At 46.1% G+C, this 23,426-nt stretch overlaps 1 protein-coding gene across 1 annotated transcript in view; it reads left to right on the forward strand.

Annotated features, from left to right (window-relative positions):
* Positions 1 to 23,426, forward strand: part of LOC103058010 (uncharacterized) — a 71,934-nt gene that overhangs the window by 16,101 nt on the left and 32,407 nt on the right. Inside the window, exons 3-4 of the mRNA XM_007437994.3 lie at positions 206 to 1,528; positions 21,731 to 21,919. Of these exons, the coding sequence (XP_007438056.2) occupies positions 206 to 1,528; positions 21,731 to 21,919 (1,512 nt within the window). The remainder of the gene's footprint in view (positions 1 to 205; positions 1,529 to 21,730; positions 21,920 to 23,426) is intronic.

The raw sequence follows: 23,426 nt of genomic DNA on the forward strand, positions 1-23,426 counted from the left end.
AAAATAATACAATACAATACAATACAATACAATACAATACAATACAATACAATAATAGGTTTTGATTAGTAGAGCAGAGACCAAGCTGGAGAACTGATTGTGCTCAACAGCCCGGCAATTTCAAAGGAATCTGTACAACAAAGGTAAATGTTTGAGCAGTTGGTCTAATGGACAATCTTTGTTTCCTTCTTACTTGCTTCTGCAGCCTTAAAGAGGTCCTTTGAGATGGAAGATGTGGAAGAGGTACCTTCATGCTCAACCAGATCTTCTGTGAATCCCTGCCCATCTGAAAATGGAGAGGGGAAAAGAATGGGAGGACCCATGCAGCACATCTACCAGTCTCCCATTGGCATGAGCTCCATCTCCAGTCCTTCACACAGTCCAGTCCCCAAAACCAGGATCACTAACAGCCTGTCTTTCAACCGAGGCACCACTCATTTGCCTCGGGCCAACGGGACCAACCTCATCAGGGTGTCCTCCTTCCAAACTCGGCTGAATCCCAATGGATTCTCTTCATCTTTAGGGCCAGGAAGTGATGAGAGTCTCCACAGTTCTTCTTCCAGTTTGGAGTGCCCAACACCCACAAGATGCCCTCCAAATCCTGCTCGGCAATCTGAGTCCCCTGGAATTGGGATCTCTCAGCTGTCTAATCCTTTGCTGAAGAAATTCTCTTCCCATGGGAATGTCTTCCATGCTGAGGTGGACCGTCCCATCCGGCAGGTCTCCAAGGCCACTGTGAATCACAGCTCCTTGCCGTCCCTTGATCTGCATATTGCAGAAGACCAGGGGCCCAGCCCTATCCTCTGCTCCACCTCAAACGTTGACCCCACCAACAGGTGGAGCTCCCAAGACCAAAATTCCATCTTGCCTCTTCCAAAGAATAGAACGTTATTGAAAAGGGATTCCCCTTTCTCCGCCATGGAGGTGGGCCAGTTGGCAAATGTGACTTCTGCTGCTTCCTTGGCCTCCCGACAAACAGCGAAGCTGCAAACGTTTCCCACCAGCCTGGAAAAGTTAATTGGAAACACCCCAGTTGGTTCTGTTCTCCCTTCAGTGGTTGATCCTGTACCCAAACCTTTGCCTAAGGCTCAGCTTCAGATCAATCTTGGCCACAGTCTGTCTCATCAATCTCCAGAACTGACCAACAAAGATCCAGTAATCATAACCCATGACACTTCCCTAACAACCTCTTATGGAAGCCTTCCAGAGGTATCAGAAAGAGAGAGAACAGCTTCTCATCCTCAGGCGGCTTCTTTCCAGCTTGTCTCTCAGTCTCCAGTTGTTCAAGCTACTTCCCAGTCCTCTTTTCTTGGGTTCCCTATGGTGGTGCCACCTCCACAAAGGAGCCCAGCTTTGCCCAGCCCAAGAGAAAACTGCCCTGCTGTGATTGGCTCCATCTCCTGCCAAGATGCCTCCAAGGCTCCAGATCCAGAGCTGCCTTTTGGCCCCGGGGAAGGACCTGTGGACCAGCCTCTAGGGGACTTCAAGAAGAAGGAAGAGTCTGCAGACAGGGGCTCACTAAAAGAAGGTAAGTCAAGCCATGGCCTAGATGCCCTCTGAAATAAAAAACAGACCTGCTCAAGCCATCTTTTACAAACCTAGAATGGTGAGGGTCACACAACCCATTAAGCTAATCTCCACCAAACCCCAGGATGGCTAACTGCTATGGGTGAATCCAATCCTTGAGTGTCTGGATTCACACAACTCACAAAACCCAGTTTAACAGAATGGCTGTGATCACCTTCTAGGCTGTCCCCAAAGAAATGTATGTCAGATGGATTCACAGCTAGGCTTCCCACAGGCCACCCAACCATTCTTTATCCTAAGCTAGCCTGCTTTGTGAATCCAGCCAGTGCACAGAGGATCCAAGAGATCAGACTTCCTCTAGGCTGCTTCTCCTCTCCTTCATTAGAGGGCATGGGGTCTGTGGCCCATGTTCCAGCCTGGGCATCATCTTAACACGCTTTTGTGACACCCATTCTTCCTTTTGGGGTTTGGCCACAGTTCCTTCAATGCGGCAGTCCTTCTTGCTTGTGTCTGAAAACCAGAGGAAGTTTACTTTCCAGGGCTTCCTCCTATTTGGGGCACCAGGGGGACAAAGCTCTCCTCTGTTTCCATTTCTCTGCTGTCATGTTGGCCAAGCAGCCTGTCCCCCTTGGCGTTGGAATGCACAGGGCCCCTTTCCGATGGAGCATTCGAAAGGACCCAAGAATTACCCAAAGAGCATTTATGAGAATCTCAGAAGCATGTAGGGTATGATGGCAACCTTTGCCCCCCATTTTCCCCCTCCCCTCAGCAGCTAGGGTACACTGATACACTGCCTCCAAATATGGAGGCTCTGTAGCATGCTCATGCAACTTTTTGAGGCCAAGGGCAGTGGCGTACGAGCATCTTTGACGTCTGGAGCAGGTAATTTTTTAAACCCCTCTCCTTCATTGCCGAAAGCCAGTTTGGTGTTGTGGATAAGGCACCAGGCTAGAAAACAGGAGACTGAGAGTCCTAGTCCCACCGTAGGCATGAAAGTGATCTGGGGCCAGTCCCTCCCTCTCAGTCAAAAACCCATTTTGGTTTAGAGGTTAAGGTGATGGATTTAAAGCAAAGAAACCTAGTTCTAGTCCTGCCTTAAGCGTGAAGCCAGCTGGATGACTGTGGGCCAGTCTGCCAGGGAAAGTGCAGAGGACAGTTATCAGGCATCAAAACATGATTTCTTCCCCTCTGTTGCTGCTGGCCACCACCAACCCCCTGATCAATGCAGGCAGCAGCGACCGACTCCATGCTCACCACTAGCCTCCTTGTGTCCTCATAGCACCTGCCTTATTGCCTGCACTCAGGGCAAGCACACTGCCCCCCCAATCCCCTTTGGTACACCATTGGTTGATGGGCTCACTCAGCCTCTGGATGATGCTATAGCAGAGCAGGACAAAGAGAATGGGTGGTCAGGATTAAATCTAAACATGACGTCATTTCATTTTAAATGTCAATGACATCACGGGTCTTAAATTCGGACTCTGATTACACTCCCATTTAGGCTCTGGGGGCCTAAACACCTGCCTCGACCCTGAATGCAGCTCAGCTCTGGGACTGCATTCAGAAGTGCTTCTTTGCACGCAGACCGAACCTAAAGCAGGGTCTGAAGGATGCTGAGTCACTCCATCCGTGAGACCATAGAGAGGTTTCAGCTGTTCCTCCAAACACATTTCACTAATCTGAAGTTGGACTGTTTGTGTCAGCTCCGCTAAATAGACGAGAGCAGGAAATCAATTCCACAGGAAGGCTAAAACTACTTTTATTGAGATAATAGGATCTTGCAAGTCTGATTGTGCTGTATCTCCTTCTCCTCCTTATACTCCAGGGCAGTGTTGCTCAACCTTGGCCGCTTGAAGATGCGTGGACTTCAACTCCCAGAATTCTCCAGCCAGCATGCTGGCTGGAGAATTCTGGGGGTTGAAGTCCACCCATCTTCAAGCGGCCAAGGTTGAGCAACACTGCTCCAGGGAATTAGGGAGGTGATATAATGGGAAGAAGGAATAACCTTGAGGAACAGGAGGAAGAGCCACAATCAAGACAACCGTCAGATAAGAGAAATTTGAGTCTGGGCCAGAATTGTAATTTGAGAAAGTGTCTCAGACAGGACGCTCCTTAGTTCTCATGAAGATAAAGGGAGGGAGGGGGGAAGCGCATTCAGCCTTGCAAGATCCTGTTACTGTAACCTTATAATAAAGGTATTATTAATATCCATGACTTCTGTTTTTCTAGTCTGGTCTACTTTGAAGGGTATCTGCTTCTGAATGCTATCTCATTTTTCTAGACTTAAAAAAAGTTTCATCCCCTTTTGCCTAGACAACAACTCCTATATATCTCCATCAAGGTCGCCTTCCTTCCTTTCTCCAATGTGTGATCCAGCATATGGTGGGAAAGCCAGCCATCAATGTGCTGTGTGAACTCTGCACCATGTTAATCATTGAGTTTATAATATAAGAGTTTATAACTTTATCATCATGGAGTTTATAAAGTAGAGAATGTCACTGAACCCAGTAGCTAGGTAGAGATGCCCTTTGTGTGATGTACAAACCCAGCTTATACCTTCTCTTCCCCCTGGGGGGGGGGGGAATCCTGTTTTTCATGGGCAACTGCTTGAAATCAGAAGTACTTTCAACTCACTGGTCACTCCCTGAAAATAAATAAAATTTGGGGTTTGCCTGCCTCCATCCTGAAAGGAACTCTTTCCCTTAATTTCTTTGACCAAGGGAGGCAAGTTGGAACAAAACACGAATTGTTGGGTTTTTTTGCAGCCGATCTGGGGGGGCGGGGGGACCAGTGGTTGGTTGTTTAAGGGTAACTGAATCAGTTTGTGTCAAAGCCAGACATTATTTTGTGTTTCTCTTCCTCCCCCATTCCTCCCTCCTTCCCAGTTTTTTTTTGACTTTCCTTATTTCCTTGGCTTTGGCACAACTTCTGAATTCTTGAGGTTGTCTTTGCTCCTTTTTCTGCTCCACCCTGCAGCGAGGAGGTGGCAAAGGGCCAAAATCTGTTAATTTTAAGATGTTCAACACCTACCTAAGTGGACGGAAGGAGCAGGCAGCTGTATAATCATTCAAAGGCGTGTGTGCGTGTGTGTTTCTTTTTCTGCAATGGGGCTCTTTCAGACATGTTCTCTCTATGGGTGCAAGAAGGGTCTCACGCAAGAAAAGCAGCTATTAAAACTGCCACTCCTTGTGCAGACCCATCTCACACTGCTATTTCTTCTTCTTCTTCTTCTTCTTCTTCTTCTTCTTCTTCTTCTTCTTCTTCTTCTTCTTCTTCTTCTTCTTCTTCTTCTTCTTCTTCTTCTTCTTCTTCTTCTTCTTCTCCTCTTCCTCCTCCTCCTCCTCCTCCTCCTCCTCCTCCTCCTCCTCCTCCTCCTCCTCCAGTTTGTACTCAGTTTGTCTCTCCACCCCTACCCCATTACTGGCAGGACTGGGCAGATTCACACAACACACATAATCTGGAATCAGGGGTATCCCAAAGCTGTGGTCAAAAAGTCAAGAGGGCATTCACAACAGTGCAATTGAAGCTGTGGCTCTTTTGTGTGTGTGGCATGTGCAACACACGTAAACAATGGGTGGAATTTTGACTGCATCTCCACAGCCACCCTCTTGACTTTTTTGACCACACCCTGTGGACACCCCTGAATCTGGTTAAGGAACTAGCCCATGTTCTGCATCTACATCGGGCCATAAATCAATCAAATGCTTTGGGCTCACCCAGTGCACTAAGTTGCAAAGGACTAAAAAAGGTCAGAACTAACCCAATTTAACATCTTGTGTGAAGAGGGCTGGTAGTCGGTCTCCGAGCTGCTGAAGTGTGTTGTGCAAGGCCAGTCCCTCGCCTTAGTTTGAGGGTCCAGTGCAACTCTAGAAAACAGGATTAATTCAATCAACCAGGATTCAGTTAACCTTGGATAACCATGCTGTGGGAAGAGAGCCACCATCTCTTGCATTTTGAGGCAGCGTCTGAATTGAAAGTGGCTCTTCAGACTGTTTATTCTCCCTGCTCTTCCTTCCTTTGCTGAAGTCTTGATTGGAAGCTTCTTGGGGCTGGGAACTGGGACATTTTAAAGCTGTGTTTCTATTTCCAACCTTAAGGGCACTCAATTGTAACACCCCAAGATTCGCCCCTTCCACTCCCCTTTTCCCTCCAGGTGCAACCCCAGAAGCAATAAAAGAGCATAATGTTAGAGCTGGAAGCACCACGGAATTTCCCTGGGTGACTTTGGGCCAGTTGTACCCTCCCAGCCCAGCCTACCTTGCAAAGTCGTTGTTTTGGGGAGGAAAAGGAGGAAGGAATGCTAGACAGGCCATCTTGCATTCTTGAATGAAAGATGGGAGAGAAATCTATAAAAGGAATAAACCTCCCCCCCCCCCCCGCCGCCCAAAAAGGGGCTTTAAAGACTTGAAAAGTTTCTGACTACACCAGGCCGGGAAGTAGTTCAGTTCTTTTTGCTCAAGGATGGCTGTTAATGTTGCGGAGAGCCTTTTTCTCTTTCCCTTCCTCTGATTTCTCTCTCTCTTAGGAGTGTATATTGTATGTTCCTCGGGGCAGGATCTCCCTCCTATATTATTTCAGGGATTCTCTGCCTTGTGTAGCTGGTAGCTGAGTTGCAGAAAAAATTACTGATGGATTTGCAGTAGGTTCTTCTGGGGGAACGAAAGCCATTTCTACCACCCGCTGGTGTACCCTTCTCCACCTTGGCCTCCTCTGAAGGTCCCTCACAAGGTCCTGATAACCCAGTTCGTTGCTGGAGTTTTTGCCCTTAAATATTCATTTAGCAGACTCACTCGCTTGTACCTTGATTTGCATCTCTAAAGTATCACCTGCTGCTTGTCAGTTTCCAGGTTGATGAGATTCTTGCAAAAAACAGACATCGAGCGCACAGTGGCTGAAAAGACACAATTGCTGAATTTACACACTGGGCTACTAACGCAGTTTGTGCCTTTTTTCTCGGGGCATGGAATATGCGGCCAATAATTGTTGCTGGAAAACCCAAGCTGAAAAACTAAAACCCGAGTGAAAATGATCAGCTGTTATAATTATACACGTTGAAGCTTTCCTGCAAATATTAAATTTGGATCCCCTGCAAATAGCAGTTGATGAAGGCGATACGTGTTGGCTAAGCCATGATTTCCTTGACGGTGTTTTTTTCCTAAATCATTAATCGCTTAATCATGATCATGACATCCATCTCTCATCTCTATATTGTGCAATTCTATAAATGGCACAGACCACATTTGACTTCATTGAGATTATTTCGCAAATGATGATCAAGCCAAGATTACGTAACTATGATTATTGCCTAACTGTGCCCAAACCACGAAGGGCTTGTTACGTATGCTAAGACCAAACCAAGCCAACTGCAAACCGGCTTGGTCAATTATATGAGCCCAGCTACTGTGTCTTATTCAGCAAACTCCATCTCACGCAAGCTGTGGCTTAGCCCAATGTGCGAACCCGGCTAGACTCGACCTCTGTCGGGCAAGACATGCACGCTTTGGTGCTGCGACCCCCTTTCTCTTCCAAGGGAAGCCATGAAAGACGTGCTTGTTGGATTAGAAACTTGTCCTGCCAACTCATTATCCATCTACGCTGTGGGTTTTTAATCTGCCATTCATTAATCATCATTCTTGGAGAACGAGAGACTGTAAATACCTCTCTGCGATTCTGGGGGATGATAAAGGAAGGAGCTATGACTCAACAATTCATATGTGTGTTTATGCTTTTGACAGGCAGATCGTTTTTACCCTTGGCTTAAGAAAGCTCTGGGGTTGGTTTTTTCAACACCACAATGATTTATGTCTTGTTGGAAAGCACACGAGGCTGCAGAATGCCGGAAGCACATTCTCCACCCGTGGAAGAACAGGGGGCAGGAAGCGCTTTTGAGGATCTGCGAGTGCCTTGGTCAAGCCCTGTGGCTAGTGGTTACCCAGTGAACGGATCCTTGGCACCCTTTTGACAACCCCGTCCATACGGAGAACCCAGGCTCGGGAAGATGCTCCCTCCCATGATCCTTGACATTGCAGTAGGGCGAGGGGTTCAAGGTTATTCTGGAAAAAGAGAAGGTTTTTTCCAATGTCGCTTTTTTCACCAGCAATAAGGATAGCGTTTCTCAACCTTGGCAACTTTTAAGACGTGTGGACTTCAACTCCCAGAGTTCTGGGTTCTCCCGGAATTCATGCTGGCTAGGGAATTCTGGGAGTTCAAGTCCACATGTCTTAAAGTTGCCAAGGTTGAGAAACACTGAATTAGAGAGTGTGAAAGAGCAGTTTATGCAGGAGAAGACATTTTTGAGTGCGTGTGAATGGCATGACGGGAAGCATTCGTTCTCCCCTTAAGAGAGATTAATTTGTGTAGATCTTGGAGAAAGAAAAGAAACTCAGAACAGCTTGCAGGAACCAAACGTAACCAATATCTGGGTTAGGTTGTACTTCCCTGACATCTGATCCCTCATTAACAGTTAACCATTTCCTGAGTGGGCACAGAACACACGGAACTGCATGGGCGAGGTTCACACAACCCACTGGTTTCAATGCAATTGGCTAGTTTGCAGTTTGCCGTGACAGGTGATCTCGGTTTCCCCTTTTCAGCTGTTTTGTCTGCCTGGTTTTGTTCTAACAGCCTGTTTCTTCAACTGGTGTAGCATATCAAAACACCGGTGCTATTAGCTGCCTAGAATATAGTCTGATGGGAAACTGTGAAAGAACTGATTAAATCAATAAAAACAGAAGTGGTGGTTTACTGAGGGTGGGGGCTGAAGAAAGGGGATTTGTAATGGGCTGTGAGAATCACCTTGAGAGTCAGAAGGAAGAACTGCAGGCAAGATAACAGTCCGGTCGGATAAGAGCAATCTGAGTCTGTGGCAGAACCGTAATCTGAGAAAAGGTCTCAGACAGAACTGTAACCTGAGAAGGGATCTCAGACATGACCCTGCCTAGTTCTCTTGAATGTAAAACCAGGGAGGGGAGAGGCACAGACTTGAAAGATTACTATATCCTTGTAATAAAAGTAGTAATAGCATTCATAACTTTGGTTTCCTGGTCTGGACTACCTCAAAGCACTGACCGGATTGTTCTTTTCAAAACAATCACTGGGAGCATCTAGTTCCCAAGGCCCCTGGTGATGCCTCTTCCATTCCTCTGTTTAGCCCAACTTGAGACCCCAGAGTCACTTTCCCAGGTAGGAAACACGTTCTGCCACCTTCCTTTGCTGTATTCTTCTTAGCTGACTTGATGGAGTGGAGTAATGGGCATCTTCAAATCCCTTGGTCAAACTGCATTCAACACCTGAACTGGAAGGTATCTTGAGGATCTCCTGGCCTACAAGGTAGAAATGGAAATTCTGTCTCTTGGAGGTTGGCCTATCTTTTCCATCTGTAGCAAGGGTAGTATTTGCATGCCACGTAGTGGGAACTTGGCCGTAGCTGTCCCATTTTACTTTTTCTGTCCCCCTTTCTGTGGTTTCTTTTCATTGTGGTTTGTTGAATAAACCACAGTTGGTATCAGTCCTACAAGGTAGACCAGACGAGGAAATCAACTCCACAGGAAAACTAGAACTAAGTTTATTGAGATTGGTATAATAACAGCGTCCTGCAAGTCTGATTCTGTTGTACTTCCTCCCCCTTCCTACACTCCAGTGAATCAGGGAGGCATTTGGGTGAATCACTTCTGAATATTACTTTGCTTCCCAGGACTTGAAGAATATTTTAACCTTGTTTGCCTAGGCAATGGTTCTTGCATATTTCCATCAAGGTCACATCTCATCTTCATTACAGTTAGTTGGGTTCTCACTCCATGCTAAGCCAAGAACTATGGTTGACAAGCCACAGTGCCTGGGTTTGCACAAAACCGAACAATCCACATTTTGGCTCTGTGGGACGTGTGCATTTATAAAATAAAATAAAAGAGTAGAAAATGGAATAGAAAAATAGAAAACGGCTCTTTTATGTGCTGGATTGAAAGGAAGGTCTTTCCTTTATGAACGATGCCTTGGGCATCCTACTTCCTGTTGAAGATTTCTTTCTGAGTGTTATCACAGAGCTATATTTACCTACACAGAATTTTGACAAGTGATGGGCTGAAAAATTCTCCTGCGTTCAGTGCGGTGAAAGAGGATTTGCTTTTGAAACTTCTTTCAAAGGAGAACAGAATTTCAGTGGAACAACCCTGGGTGGATTTCTGCAGTGATGGCCTTGCATTTATTTAGTGATGAGGTTGCCAAGGAGAGTGTGTAGGAATGGCCTGTCTTTCATGGCCCGGTACTTTCTCCCAGGGTCTTTCTCCTTGGCTTCCTAGACTTCCATTAAATTTCATGGGAAGATCTCGGGAAGAAACTCTCTCTGAGGAACCTTCTCAGGACTGATGCTCTTCCTTTCCCTGCAAAGGGAATGTCCCCTTGCCCTTGAGAAATCCTTGAGGAATTTCTCCTTCCTGTGACTAAAACGTCCACCCAATTTCCATGCCTACAGGGCATGTCTATGTCCATGTGTGTCCATGCACATGTACATTAAGAGAGTGACATTCAGTCATGATCCTGGTCGTACAGCAAGCCACCAAGAGAAACCAGAGACTCCAAATCCATCCTCTTGTGTGTGAGAGGGCCCAGGACAGGTTGGTCTCCCTTTAAGAGGCACATCCGGTAGAGGCATCGGAGATTCTCAGCAACTGTTGCATCACCTCTCCCAGGTTCTCTCATGGCAACCCTCTTGCTGGCCTTTTCCTCCGGTGTTCACTTAATAACCGACAGGGAAAAGCTGTTCCCAGGAGCTTCTGTGGGTTGGAGTCCTCTCTTGGCCCCGTAGGGGAAGGTGGCCTAAAATAAGGAAGGTAGGAAATGGGGAACGCTTGGGAAGAGGAGAGGCAAGAATCGTGTGGGTGTGTCAAGTTAACCCTGGTCAGGCATCTTGTCCTGTCCAGACACTCGCTGTCAGTCTTGGAAGCTCCCTGGCTGTCAAGTTGCTCCTTCTGGCCATCACTGAACTTTTACTTGCTCTCTGTGACCAGACAAGGTGAGACCAAAAAGAGGAGTTTCATTCAGTTGCCTGATGCTTCTTCACTGGACTAGGCCCAAGGAAAGGGCAGTGCTGGCCAAAACAGGTTGGTGTTCATACCCCAAAAACCCTAGATCTAGGCAGGCAGGATCTACATGGGGAGTTAAGAATGTCAAGATGGCAGCCACAACCTCATGATTGAAGCCCCGCCCCCTTTTTTTTTACATGCGTCCACCATCTTGACTTTTTGAACTCTCCCTGTGGATGACCTTGGATCTAGAAGTGGCACTGGTTTGATAGTTTTGTTCTGGGAAAGGTGAGGCATTTCTGTAGTTTAAGGGTGGTGGCCCACGTGGTAGATTGCTTGCGTACAAGCATCAAAAGACACACGAACAAACCAGCTTTGTTTGGTTTCACCTCTGGGGGTTCTGTTACCCCAATCACTCAGATTTCTATGCCATGATTTCTAGCTTACTGTGTTACGCCAATCCAGTCAATTGTGATTATTTGGTAAACCATGATGAATAATCCATAGTTTAATGTGAGTGGAAAACCAGTAAGAATGGGCTCTCCAGGATTTTTTCTGAGAGGTGGGGCAATGAGCTTAGTTTGAACTATACCAAGAAGCTGCTTTCTCTCAGGCTGAACCGTGATTCTGTTCATTCAACCTACAGACATGGGTTGCCTAATTATAATTTAGTGAATAAATTGCAGTAGGTCCACCAATACATGAAACCATACGTCATAGCTTACAAAACACAAGAACTGGGTTTATGCAACACTCTGATCAGCAAACAAGCATTATGGCTTAAACCCAGTCTCTTCCCCTGACCAGTTTGGCTTCATAGTTCTGGTGGTTGCTTTTATCTTGTGAAATAAAAGAGGAAATTAATCTCTCTGAATAGGATCCAAATCTGCATGGAAGTTGCAAATATTGATGAACAAGTATAAAAGATTATTATCAGTTAAACAGACATTCATGACACTTTACCAGAGTGGTAAGACGGAGGTCATCTGATCTCAGTTGCCCAGATGGGGGAGGTCTCACCTCCCCTCTTCTTCCCTTCTGATGACACTTTACGTTTTAATAGCACCAGGCAGAGAAATCTCCTGTATTGTCTTTTCCGGCCAGCTCTGGAAAAGAAGAAAAGGATTTTAGAGGAACCCTCCTGGTGGAGTGTGGTGGACTAGCTCTGATTTAGAAATGCGGTGGTCAGAGTGTAAATGTCCTGCTCTGAAGAATTCTGTCTCCAGCCCTCTTGGCTTCCACATTCATTAAGGACTGAACTCCTCCTATGACCTATGCAACTTTATCAGTAGTGGTGCTACTAAAAAGACTTGCCCTCGAGGAACTGTTCGCAAATGTATCTTTCCCCTGAAGACATGCAGAGAAATTGTCCACCCAGTTTCTTCACCCAGGAACGATTGCTGGAAAGTTTTGAAAGGTCCATTGTGCCCAGCTTTAATCTCTAAACCAGACTTGGACTGGACAACCCTTCTAACAGAGGCCAAATGTTCATTCTGTTTCCAGCACTATTTGAACTCTAGGATTGAACAAAGAGACTGAATTTCCATGCAAGGCCCACCCCGTCAATATATCAATTGTACCCATTATGTGTAATCCATGGTGCTGCTTTAGAATGGCTGAGGAATTAATCCTTACAAACCCTGTTATGAACTGGCCTGCTAGCCGCCTTCCTATGCTACCGAGCAGATCGGGAGTTAGACATCTCTCGGTTTCCTTATTTCAAAATCAAAACACCTTACTTTTATTTCTGTGGGTGAAATATCTCTCTTTTGAGTGGCTTGTGTATCGGCAATCCATCTTGGTCAATCATTTTCAGCATTAGGAGAACAGCTTCTGTAGGAACTGCTTATCCTCTGTCCCCACAGAGTTTCAGAAGGTGACAGCACCTGGCTGATTTTACCTGAGCCTGGAGGTTAAGCAGGATGGGACCTCATTAAGACTCAGTTGAGAAACCATTCCCAAATCCCAGGATTATAAACTAGAAAAAATACCCTAGAACAGTGTTTCCCAGCCTTGGGAACCTTAAGATATGTGGACTTCAACTCCCAGAATTCCCCAGCCATCAATGCTGGCTGGGGAATTCTGGGAGTTGAAGTCCACACACCTTAAAGTTCCCAAGGTTGAGAAACACTGCCCTAGAAGAAGGGAATGACCAACCAGTTCTATTATTGCCAAGCAAGTTGCTTAGAAGTGTCCACAGAGCCACCAGCTCAAGTTGAAGAGGACTTCACTTTCGTATTCCCATGATGCTGGCCTTGTCTGTGGCTGTGATTTACACAGCTGCAGGTTGCTGTTTCTGTACCACAAACACCCTGGCAGCCTCAGTATGTGAACTGGTGAAGACAGCCAGCAAAACATGGTGGTGCTGACAAGTTATTTTGTTGCCATGACAAGGATCAGTCCTGCTAAAGAATGACAGTCCTGCTAAGGAGTAAGGAAAAGTTCATCATCCTGGAATTGCAGACTGGACCCAGAGACTCCCTCTCTCATCCATACCTGCTGCCAGTTTGAGCAATTTCTACTCTCAGCAGCTGGAGGTATTCCTTCCACGCCCATTCCCGTAGCTGTCATGCTTTACAAGTTCTCTCTACAACTCAGCACTCTGAAGAGGAAGAAGAAACCACAAGCAGAAAGCACTAAATTGGCTTGAAACTTCACACCAAGAAAGAATCCTGTGGAGTTGGCTCCTTGGGACGTCCCTAAGCTCTCTGTGAGGTGGCCAAACTGCAGATAATCGTGGGCCAGGAGAGGTAATTGCCGGAATCATGATGTCCTTGGTGTTTGGTATAGCCTGTGGAGCAAATGGGAGTAGGATTGTGCTACTTTCTGTTTGACTTCAGTCTTCCCTGAAGTTGTAGATGACACAGACACTCTAGATAACTTTTGCAAGATGAACATTAGATAAGAAAGCTCTATAAATTAGGGGCAAAAAATGGTCTGTCGTCTACTTCACTTTCCAGTTGTTCCACTAATGGTCAAAAGAAGTAGACATTAGAGCTGGTTCCTAATTTAAGGAAGCTGGGCAAAATTTTGCCTGGAAATCTCTTTCCTGCTTTAGTGTCTTTAATGTATAAAGAATTTGCTAGCATTTGGAAAAATCATGTACCAGCAGATAGTAATTTGATGACTGGGGATTCAGGATGTGCCGTTTTAATTTCTCCCTTGCAATGCCTCAGACTTAGTATAGATCCTTCAAATGGGTTGCCTTCATCCAGTGAGGCTATGGCAGAAAAAATCTCTCCAAGTGTGGTGTGTCCAGGACAGGTCTAAATGTCATGGTGGCCCATCAGCTACCTGAAGATGCTGGATGGAATGAATGTACGGTTCATGTTGTGAGAGATTTCTGCATTACTGAGATGCAATTGACCTGGATATCTTCTTCACCAATTTCATTTTCAGAATAGCCCCACCCAACAAATAATTTTACAGTTGACTATAGCAATAGCAAATGAGTGTTTTGGAGTATGTCATCTGGATATGAAATGCTTTCAACCAGAACGCATGAGAACCAGAAACTTGTACATGTTAAAGACTGTTGAGATTTTTAGAATGTGTTGCAGTGAATATTCCACAAAATATGGATTCCCGGCCATTCTGTAAGTGAACCAATGTGCTATTTGTAATTTAGAATATTGCTGTTCTAAATTGGCACTTAATCTATTCCATGCTGGGTTGAAATCTGCCACGTAACTGAGAATGTTTGTTGAATGTCTCTTGGAGGTATTTTTGAGGTTGTTGGACATGGCGGGGGAGCCAGTGCTGCTGGTGTGGTTTTCTGTGATATGTCTTTTTATTCCTCTGAAGCTTCCCTGGCTGACCTCATATCCTCAAACCCTAGAGAGATATTCCCTCTTGGGGTTTTCTCTTGGTGCACCCCAAGGCTACCAAGCCAGTTTAGGTATTCCAGGGAAAACATATGTATGAATCATCCTTATGCATAAGTCCAATTATCTTGGGTGGATTGGACTGATCTGAGCATAGCATATTGGGTGAGCCTAAACATTGTGCTCTGTAAACCATAAGTTGTAGCTTACCGTGATCCTTGACTGACCTCCGACCCATTCTCGTTTGTTTAGTTAAGTCATGATTAAGCAAACCATAGCTCAGTGTGATGTGGCCAGCCAGGTCACTGTTTAGTGATGCAACAGAGAAGATGCTGAGTTTTCAGCCATGGTCTTTCTACACTCAGGTAGGTTCCTTAGCCTGAATGGCCAATCCTATTTCCTATAGATTCAGCCAAAGTTGGAAGGCTGTATCAAGAGGCTATTTCTGGGCCAAGAGGAGGCATCTAAGGATGTTGAAATGATGTGGCCTGGAGAAATAATGCCCAGGTGAAGTCCCGCACATCCGCCAGCAGTTTTGCTGTCCCCTTTGCTGTACAAACTCCTGATATTACCTTCCTCAGCCCAGCAGCCTGCAAATGGGTTGGACTATAATTCCCATTGTCCACAGGCAAAACAGTTGGGGAAGATGAGGATGGTAGTCCAGTGCATCTAGAGGGCATCAGGTTGAGCAAGATCGCTCCAGCATTTATCCCCATGTAGGTAGAAAATTTCAAGTCCAGAAAACTGAGTGTTCAAGAGATGAGTGTGTAATCCAGGTTTTGGGGTTGGGGGGAGGGCGGGTTTACTACATTTGTAGCCTCTTGTAGATTTTTTTTTTAATTTTTTTTTTTACTTTTATTTTGGAGTAGGGGAGCATTCTAAAAAATTGCTTTACAGTGGCTCTGAAGCACAGCATTGGGTGTGCAATTCTCAGAACCAGGAAGGGGTGATTCATGCAACGTTTTGCCATTTGGCCCTTAACTTGTCCCCCCCCCCCCACCCACATCCCAGGAAGAGCTGCATTTTCTTTTTCTTTTTCTTCAACACCCCTCCCCCATCTTTCTTTAAAATGCAAAGGGCTCGCCTCCTTGGGAGGAGGCACCAAAGATGGCCAGGCTATTGGGCAGAGCTCCTGAATGGCCTTGTGTTCCCCCCTCTTTCACCTTCTGAAGGGGAGAGGGGATCCCAGGAAAGAGGAGGGGAGGGAGGGGACAGAGAGGCTGATTGCCATTCTGATCATGTGTCTACAGCAGCCGGGTGTGCTCGCCTGCTCTTGTCGGATCCCAAAAGGGGAACTGACAGAAGGGAGGGGACGCCTGTTTGCTGTGGCACTGGAAGACGGAAGCACGATGGGCAGCTGAAAGCAGGGGTAAGGATGCAGAGCACGCTGCTCGCCTGATTTGGGGGTGGGGGGTCCCTCGGAGCCACCATAGCTTTCTCTCGGGCTGAAAGAGGAGGTATGACCTGGACAAGGGCTGCATTTTGGAGGGTCGTCTCCCCAGTGAAGGAAGGGTGGGCTGAGAAGGCTAGCAGACAAAGAACTCAAGGAAATCAGGACAAATGCTGGATCTCGCCTGCACCCTCTTTGTCTCCAGGGCTGGTGCTTTTTTCTGGCAGCAGCTTTGTTCTCTAGGGGCAACTGGTCTTCTGCTGCCCACATTCAGGGTGGGATGGTGTGGCCACCTTGAGATGAGATGCTGCCGGCGGGTCATCTTGGAGGAGGCATCAAGAACGTGAATGGTGGGGTGAGGAACAAGAGGCACAATAGAGTGCTAAGGCCTAGCCGGGAGGGGGAGGGTTGGGTTGTGTCATGGTTGCAGAGTCCCTGCAACCCTGGACAGACTTGTACTCTGATCTTGACCCTCCCTTGCTTTCTTCCTTTAACTATAGTTGAGCAAGCCACCTTCCCCAGTAGTATGTGCAAAGCCTGGGTGGGCGTGGAGATTCTCTGGGTTCCTGGTCCTTCCTTTCAACGGTCTGTGTTTTTCTGCATCTCTGCAGACGTTCTAGTTGCTAGTTGTCAAGCTGTCTGGGTTTTTCTGCATCTCTGCAGACGTTCTAGTTGTCCTCATGGAGAGGTAGGTTTTTAGTTGACATTAAGTCATCCTTTAAAAAAGATATATATGGATAGAGTGTATGCTTTTTGAAGAGGTTTCATTGCTGGGGGTTTTGTTTTTTTTCATCCTTGCCATCGTGTGATGAAGGTGTCTAGCTGTTTTTCTCCTCCAGCTGGGGACAAAGGCTAGGAGACAGTCAACTGCACAAAGCCAGAAAGTAAATCCATGGCAGAGGAGATGGTGCCAGAATTCCTGGTCTCTTTGATCCAAGTCTAGATATAAAATGAATCTCCTGTACAGCAAACAGGAGGAGGGAGTGGACATCCATCAATCTAGATTTTTAGTTTGCAGACAGGCAAAACGTTTCCTTTGGGGTGAGTGTTTAGATGATCCGTGGCTTAGCATGATGTGGACCTGATCTGGGATTTAAAAAAAAAAACCCATTCCCTTCACTTAAAAATATTGGCGTGTTCTGCACACGTGAAGCCACTTGCACCGTCATGCATGAATCTAAGCAAGGTTAAAATCATCAAGCTGAAGATGTTGTATGAATGCAACTGTTAGTTTTTTAACTGAGTTGGTTAAGCCATAGCGTATCAAGGAGACAATATCTAGTCTAGACTTCCACCTGATATTGTAGATTATTTCTGGGATTACTTATGTACCATATTTGCTTCTTGTCTGTATTAGCAATAGTACTAAATGTTTCTCTGTGTAATTTCAGAACTACAGTCTTCTGGAAATAAAGTTAGCATGTAGGACAGAACTAATTAAATATTCTCCTGACATATTCATTTGCTAAGTCTATCTGGAGTGGTACTGTCCAGACACAAGGTTGCTTGTGTATGCTGCCAAGAAAGAGGGCAAGACAGATCCATGTTAAATTTGCTAGTGCAAATACATAAGCATGGATGTAGGTAATATTCTTATTTGATTGAATCAGTAGTGCCCAGATTGCAACCTTTGTCCCCCCGTGTGTAAAGCCTCGTGTGCAAGTCTGAATCCTTGCAGATTCAGTGTTACCAATGCATTCTCATTTCGGGGGGGGGGGGGATTAAATGTATGGGGTATAACTTTTTGGAGAGTGACCCTCTGGGATAAATGGTTTTAGTTCTGGAGGCAGGAATGGGTCATACAGGTAGTTCTCATTGAACAACCACTTATTCAGTGACCAAAATTACAATGGTGCTAAATAAGTCCATAAGGTGGACTTATGACAGGTCCTCATAGTTGTAGCTGTCACAGCATCCCCACAGTCACATGATTGTGATTTGGGTGCTCGGCAACTGACTTGCAATTATAACAGTCGCAGCGTCCCACAGTCACATGATCGCCATTTGCGACCTTCCCTGCCAGCTTCCAACAAGCAAAGTCAATGGGGAAGCTGGCAGAAGGTCCAAATGGCAATCATGTGACCGCAGGATGCTGTGACCGCGTGGGATTCGCCTAACAGCAGCAACTGGGACTGCTGCAACTGCTGTCGTAAGTCAGAGCAGTCACATAAGATTGCACTTTACAACCACGTTGCTTAGCAATGAAGTTGCTGGTCCCACTTACCATCGTTAAGCTAGGACTATCTGCATTCTCCCTTCAAAATTGATGATGCACCCTGAAACACCCCTACCTGGAAGATTTCTTTGGTGGGAGAATAGAGCTTCTAGTGGAACAATTTGCTCCTGGGAATGTTGGAGTTCATCAGAAGCCACAAGAGATAAAGTCTTAGACCAACATTTCAGGCTATGTAGAGTTCGCCAAACCCTAATTCCTAGCAAGAAGTTGACATCCAAGATGGTCTTGAGGAACAGCAGTATCAGAGGGTGCAGGATCAGTTGGTGGCCCTAGAGGTATTCGCAGGATCCAATGCTTTGGTCAGAATGATGAAAGCAGAGTTCCATCATTGCACCATCACATTAAGGTCCACTCCTTTGCCCATGCAACACTACAATGCACGTACAAAAAGAGTGGAACTTACCATGTGACTGTGCAACACTGCTTTCACCTGGCCAATAGTCCAGGAAGTGCCTGTTCAGAGAGCCAGAAGCAAATACCTACTTATGAATAAGGGCCCAGTAGTAAGAGATCTCTTATACCTCCCCAAGGCTTTTCTCTACTGCTGAATTGAAGCACTTTCCCCACATTCTTGATTTGGCAGAAAACTAGACCCCTGCATGACATTGGCTACTCGCATTGGTGCTCTCTGTTGCCCAAGCCTTCCACCTCTTCTCCACCAAGTACCTGGAGGGCCCTCCCAGATTGCCTCTGGGTAACAGAAAGTTCAAGTCACTGCAAAGGTAGAGAAGCCCAACAGATTTTGCATCTCTTGAGGCTGACTTGGATGGGGGATGAAAGACATTGATACAGAACAGGATGGCTTAAGCCTATCTCACTCAGGGGAGGGGATGAGATAAAACCCACATCATGGAAACTAAGGGGGAAGGTGTAGGGTCAAGGAATGATTTCACAATGGTTGGGTGCTGTGATGGTGTGCGGGAAAGATCTTGAGAGATGGGGTGAAGAGATGCTGCCTAGGGAATGGTCAGATAAGAGAGGGCATAGCCCGCAGCTGCATAATGGGTAGAGAAAGAGGCTCAGAAGGGATCCTCTCTAACTTCTCAGACTGTAAAGGTGATGGCAGGAGATTTGTACTTTCAGACTTCCAAGATTCTGTTAATGTAGCTTTACAATAAAATAGAATTAGCTTATCTGATTGTGTTTCCTGTCTGGTCTACCTGGTAGGGCTGACAGGTGCAAATAGGAAAAGGCCTATAAAGAGGCTACAGCCAAGCTTAGGTATATCTTGAGAACTTAAGCTTCAACATTTCCAATTCTGTCTGTGACCCTTAGCTCAAAATATGTATGGCCAGGTAGTTCACCTTGTCTGGCCACCTGTAGAGGAACTGACTGGCCCGAGATACTTTGTCCCTGCTGACCAGGACAGCTTCCTGCCCAGCTGGATATAGCAGATGAGGCCCAAAGTGGGATCCCCCCCGCCAAACAGGATGCAATAACGTTGTTGTACTGTTCTACACAGTTGATTCAGTCTTCATCAGAAGGGCATTGGTCATCAATTAAAATGGTTGTCCCAAAAACTGGACTAATTCCTAATGGAGTGGGGCACCAACTAGTCTTGATGGCAGATTCCTATCTCCTAAATGACAGGCAGCATATGTTAGATCGCAGCTGCCTGGGAGGCAGTGTGGAAGAAATCATCTCTCCCCCATCCTTGCTAGTGAACTTCCTGAACACACCCGGTTGACCAGTATAGGATGCAAAGCTGGACTAGAGGGCCCTGGCTGGGCCAATCCAACTCAATGATCTCCTCTGGCAGCTCCTAGCTGGCAGAAGGTGCCCTCATGATGGAATCAACCAAGGCAACTTTCAGACCCTGATCTTTGCTTTGCAAAACCTGCATGGCTCTGGCACAGCCAGGAATATTGGGTGGGGAAGGAGGAGGAGAGACTGATGTCCTTGGTCCTGGCCAGTGTGTTTTCTTCTGAGTGATGTAGCCCGAGCCATATGGGCAGAGGAACAACAGGAAGTTGCTCCCATGCTGTTCCAAGAGACCATATGGATTGGTCCTAACACCCTCTGGGAATGGGGGTGGACAGGAAAAGAGACAGAGGCAGGATTCCTGCCTTCTCATTAAATAATTGCAAGCAGCCGCCCCAAAGGGCGAGAACGGCTTGGCCGGAGATAGCAAAGGGAGATGTGAGATTCATTGCCAATCTCTGGGGGGTACTCTTTCCCCTTCTTAAATATCAGTTGCCTTAGATTTGGGGGAGAGGGGGAATCAATAACTCCTTCACCAGAAACTTTGGAGGACTGGCTCAGAGGCTATGGGTAAGCTCACCTTTCTTCAGTGTCATGGCTCAGATTTAAATCCCGCCCCCTTCTTATTAATGAAAGTGAAAGAAGTCACAAGATCTGATCCTCGCCTGCACACGCGTGCACTGCAATGCCTATCTTTTGGCCCAAAGATGATCTTACTCACATGCTTTTAGAACTGGGTTGGCCCATCCAGGGTCTCCTGCTGAACATAATGGCATGAAGGTCCTCCAAGGCCTCCCTCAATCTTGGAAAACTTTTAGGTTTAAAAGAGTGGTACCCCACAACACTCGCTACACTAGTTTAAGACCACCAAATTTGACTCCTTTGCTGGCCTGAGAAGCATTTAGCTCAGTGTTGTCCAAACTTGGCCACTTTAAGATGAGTGGACTACTTCAACTCCCAGAATTCCCCAGCCAGCATGGCTGGCTGGGGAATTCTGGGAGTTGAAGTAGTCCACTCATCTTAAAGTGGCCAAGTTTGGACAACACTGAGCTAGCTAGCCGTGACTAAGGAGGTCAGATCCAGTCGGTACTTGGATGGGAGACCACCAGAAAAATGCATGGCCTTTTCTCTATCCTGGGAAGTTGGAGGGAAAAAAAAACAGAAGAAGACAATAGCAAGCGGGCCTGTTAACCTCATTAATTTGATCTGCAGGAGCTTTTACATTTTCAGCCTTGAAATTAGACAGATGCTCCTCTCTAAACTGCAGGATCTTCTAATGGAGCCATGTCCAACTCCCAGTGCTATCTTCCCAGTGTCTTGAACTACAATCCCCCTCATTTCCAACCAAGTTAAGAAGAGGCTTTTTTCTCTCTCTATTCTGGGAGGTGGAGGAAGAAACTTACTCCTTTTCCTCCCATGGCGCCTCTGCAAAGCTTCCAAACTCCTGGGCTGGGTGCCAACACTCTTTCCCCCACCCTCTCCCCAGTGGAGGCACCCCTCCAGCCTCTTTGGTTGAACTTCTCTTTAAGGTCTGATCTTTGTCAGAGATGTTGCTGTGCATCTAAATTCACTTCCACTTTTTTTCCTGGCCTAACGGCCATCTAAGACAAGCATGATCAGGATCCATGCAGCATGGGAAACCAGCACAATGGGAACTCTGCTCATGGTGAGGAACATGCTTCTTCCTGGCTCTCTTCCCACCTGAGCTGAGTTGCTGTTTATGAGATCTGCTGCCAAGAGATTCCCTTCTATCTCTTGACTGTTTATGTCTCCTCTCCCTCCCATTCCTGCCCCAGCCTCCCCACCATATCTCACAGCACCCAACTTTAGCTAGACTTAGTGTCACTTGAAGGCTGCATTTCTACTTTAAAAGACAGACAAAAAGACAACAATCAGGAGAGGATAAGTTTTATCTTGCCCTTTCATTCTTGCTCCAGCCTTAATACAGAAGTGCAACAAGGCTGCAGGGAAAGAAAGTGGTTGCTTGGAGGAACCGGTTGCCTATCACTTAGGTTTCTCTTCCTCTTTTCAGAGACTCATCCCAAGCTTCAGCAGCTGAGCATGGAGGAAGACCCAGCAGGAGAACTGATTCCCCAGGGTGGTCCGGCCCTCAGCACCAAGGATGGGGAACTCTTTGGCTATGTGGGCATTGAGGCAGTCCTGGACCAGATGCGTATCAAGACCATGAAGACGGGCTTTGAATTCAACATCATGGTTGTAGGTGAGCATGGAAACGATCTCAAAAGCCTTCATACATGGAGACTCTGGAGTAGGGCCAGAGAGTGTTTACCCATCCTCAGCCACAGAAGACATTGAGTGACTTTGGACCAAGCATTAACTCCTATCCCAAGCTGTTCTAGTGGTTTTTTGATAAAGAGAATAGTAGAGGATGGAGGGCATATGTACCCCTCCTTGCTCTCCAGAAGAATAAGTAGAGTAGAAATCCGAGAAACGTATAGGCTTGTTGTTCTGAGGAGTTTTTAGAGGAGAGAATGTTAGGTGTGCCACTCTGAAGTCCTGGAGAAAAGGTGGGGTATAAATTTAACAGATAAACAAATGCAGATCCTCTCTTGGCAACATTTTGTTGTTTTTCCCAGATAAAGCTGGGAAAGGCACAAAAACAGGTGCTTACATCCTAAAAGACAGTTACAACGGAACGACATTCACCCCTAAATTCCAGAAGGTTGCATTCCCACGGATTTGCATGATGGGTCCTCATCCATTTTACGTCATTGCTCCAACTGATTCTAGTGGGACTAGGAGGGCTTTCCCAGAAAGTTAAGCATCACATCAAAAGGTTGTTCACCCCAGAGTTATCAGGAAGAAGGATGCTTTGTAGGTAGAGGAAAAGATCCTGAAAATATCGCCCAGAGCTATAGAAGTTTGTCTCCACTCTGGTGAACAGGATTCTGGATTATTTATTTATTTATTTTATCAAATGTATCGAAGACTGGAGCGCTGAATTGCACTTCAAAAAGGGGTGGGAGTGGGCAAAAGAAAGGAGGAAGGGGGACACTCTGGTTTTGATATGATTGACTTGACATTTAAATATAATTCAGCTTAGATTAATCAAAGGCAGTAGATATGATTGCTCCTTATGGAGTTCACCCATTCCCCCTCCTGTTGCGTGGAAGTTGATGATTTAGTGGCAATGCTGTGAGAACATCTGGGGCCACGTGCTCCTTGGGGTGGTAAACTGTGCATATCAAATGTAGATTCCCAGCAATTAGAAAATACTCCGGGGTACTTTTACCTGCTCTTCATCTGCTCCAGAGCTGTGGAGATGAAAAGAAAAGTGAATGAGAATAATGGAAAAGATTACGTACAGAGATACGTTTGGGGGGGAAATTTTCAACTTTCTGAATAAATGCAATTTGGGGAAAAAATATGATGTTAGCTGATATGGATGGGTGGGTGAGAATGAGACAAGAACGTGCAAAAAAAGTGACTGGGCCATTCAGAGACCTGGGAATGGTGACTGATGTCTATCTGCTTAAAAACAAAACTGTTTGAAATACATGTTTAAGCTATGCCTATTTAGAGGTACACAGGACAGAAGGATGAATATAAATCTAGAAGTATGTTTTGATTATTTATAAGGAAAGATTGAGAGAATTAGTGAAGGATACAAAAGTGGGGAGAAATCCTGAGTGTGGGAAGGGCCATTTGTTAGTGTCGAGAGTGGATCTTGTGAAAAAATAATAGATCTAGAAGGCGAGGAGGGACAG

This window comes from Python bivittatus, unplaced genomic scaffold, assembly GCF_059951505.1.
Source record: "Python bivittatus isolate LINGU-HERP-01145 unplaced genomic scaffold, Pbiv_v1 ctg000640_np1212, whole genome shotgun sequence".
In the NCBI taxonomy this organism is placed as follows: domain Eukaryota; kingdom Metazoa; phylum Chordata; class Lepidosauria; order Squamata; family Pythonidae; genus Python; species Python bivittatus.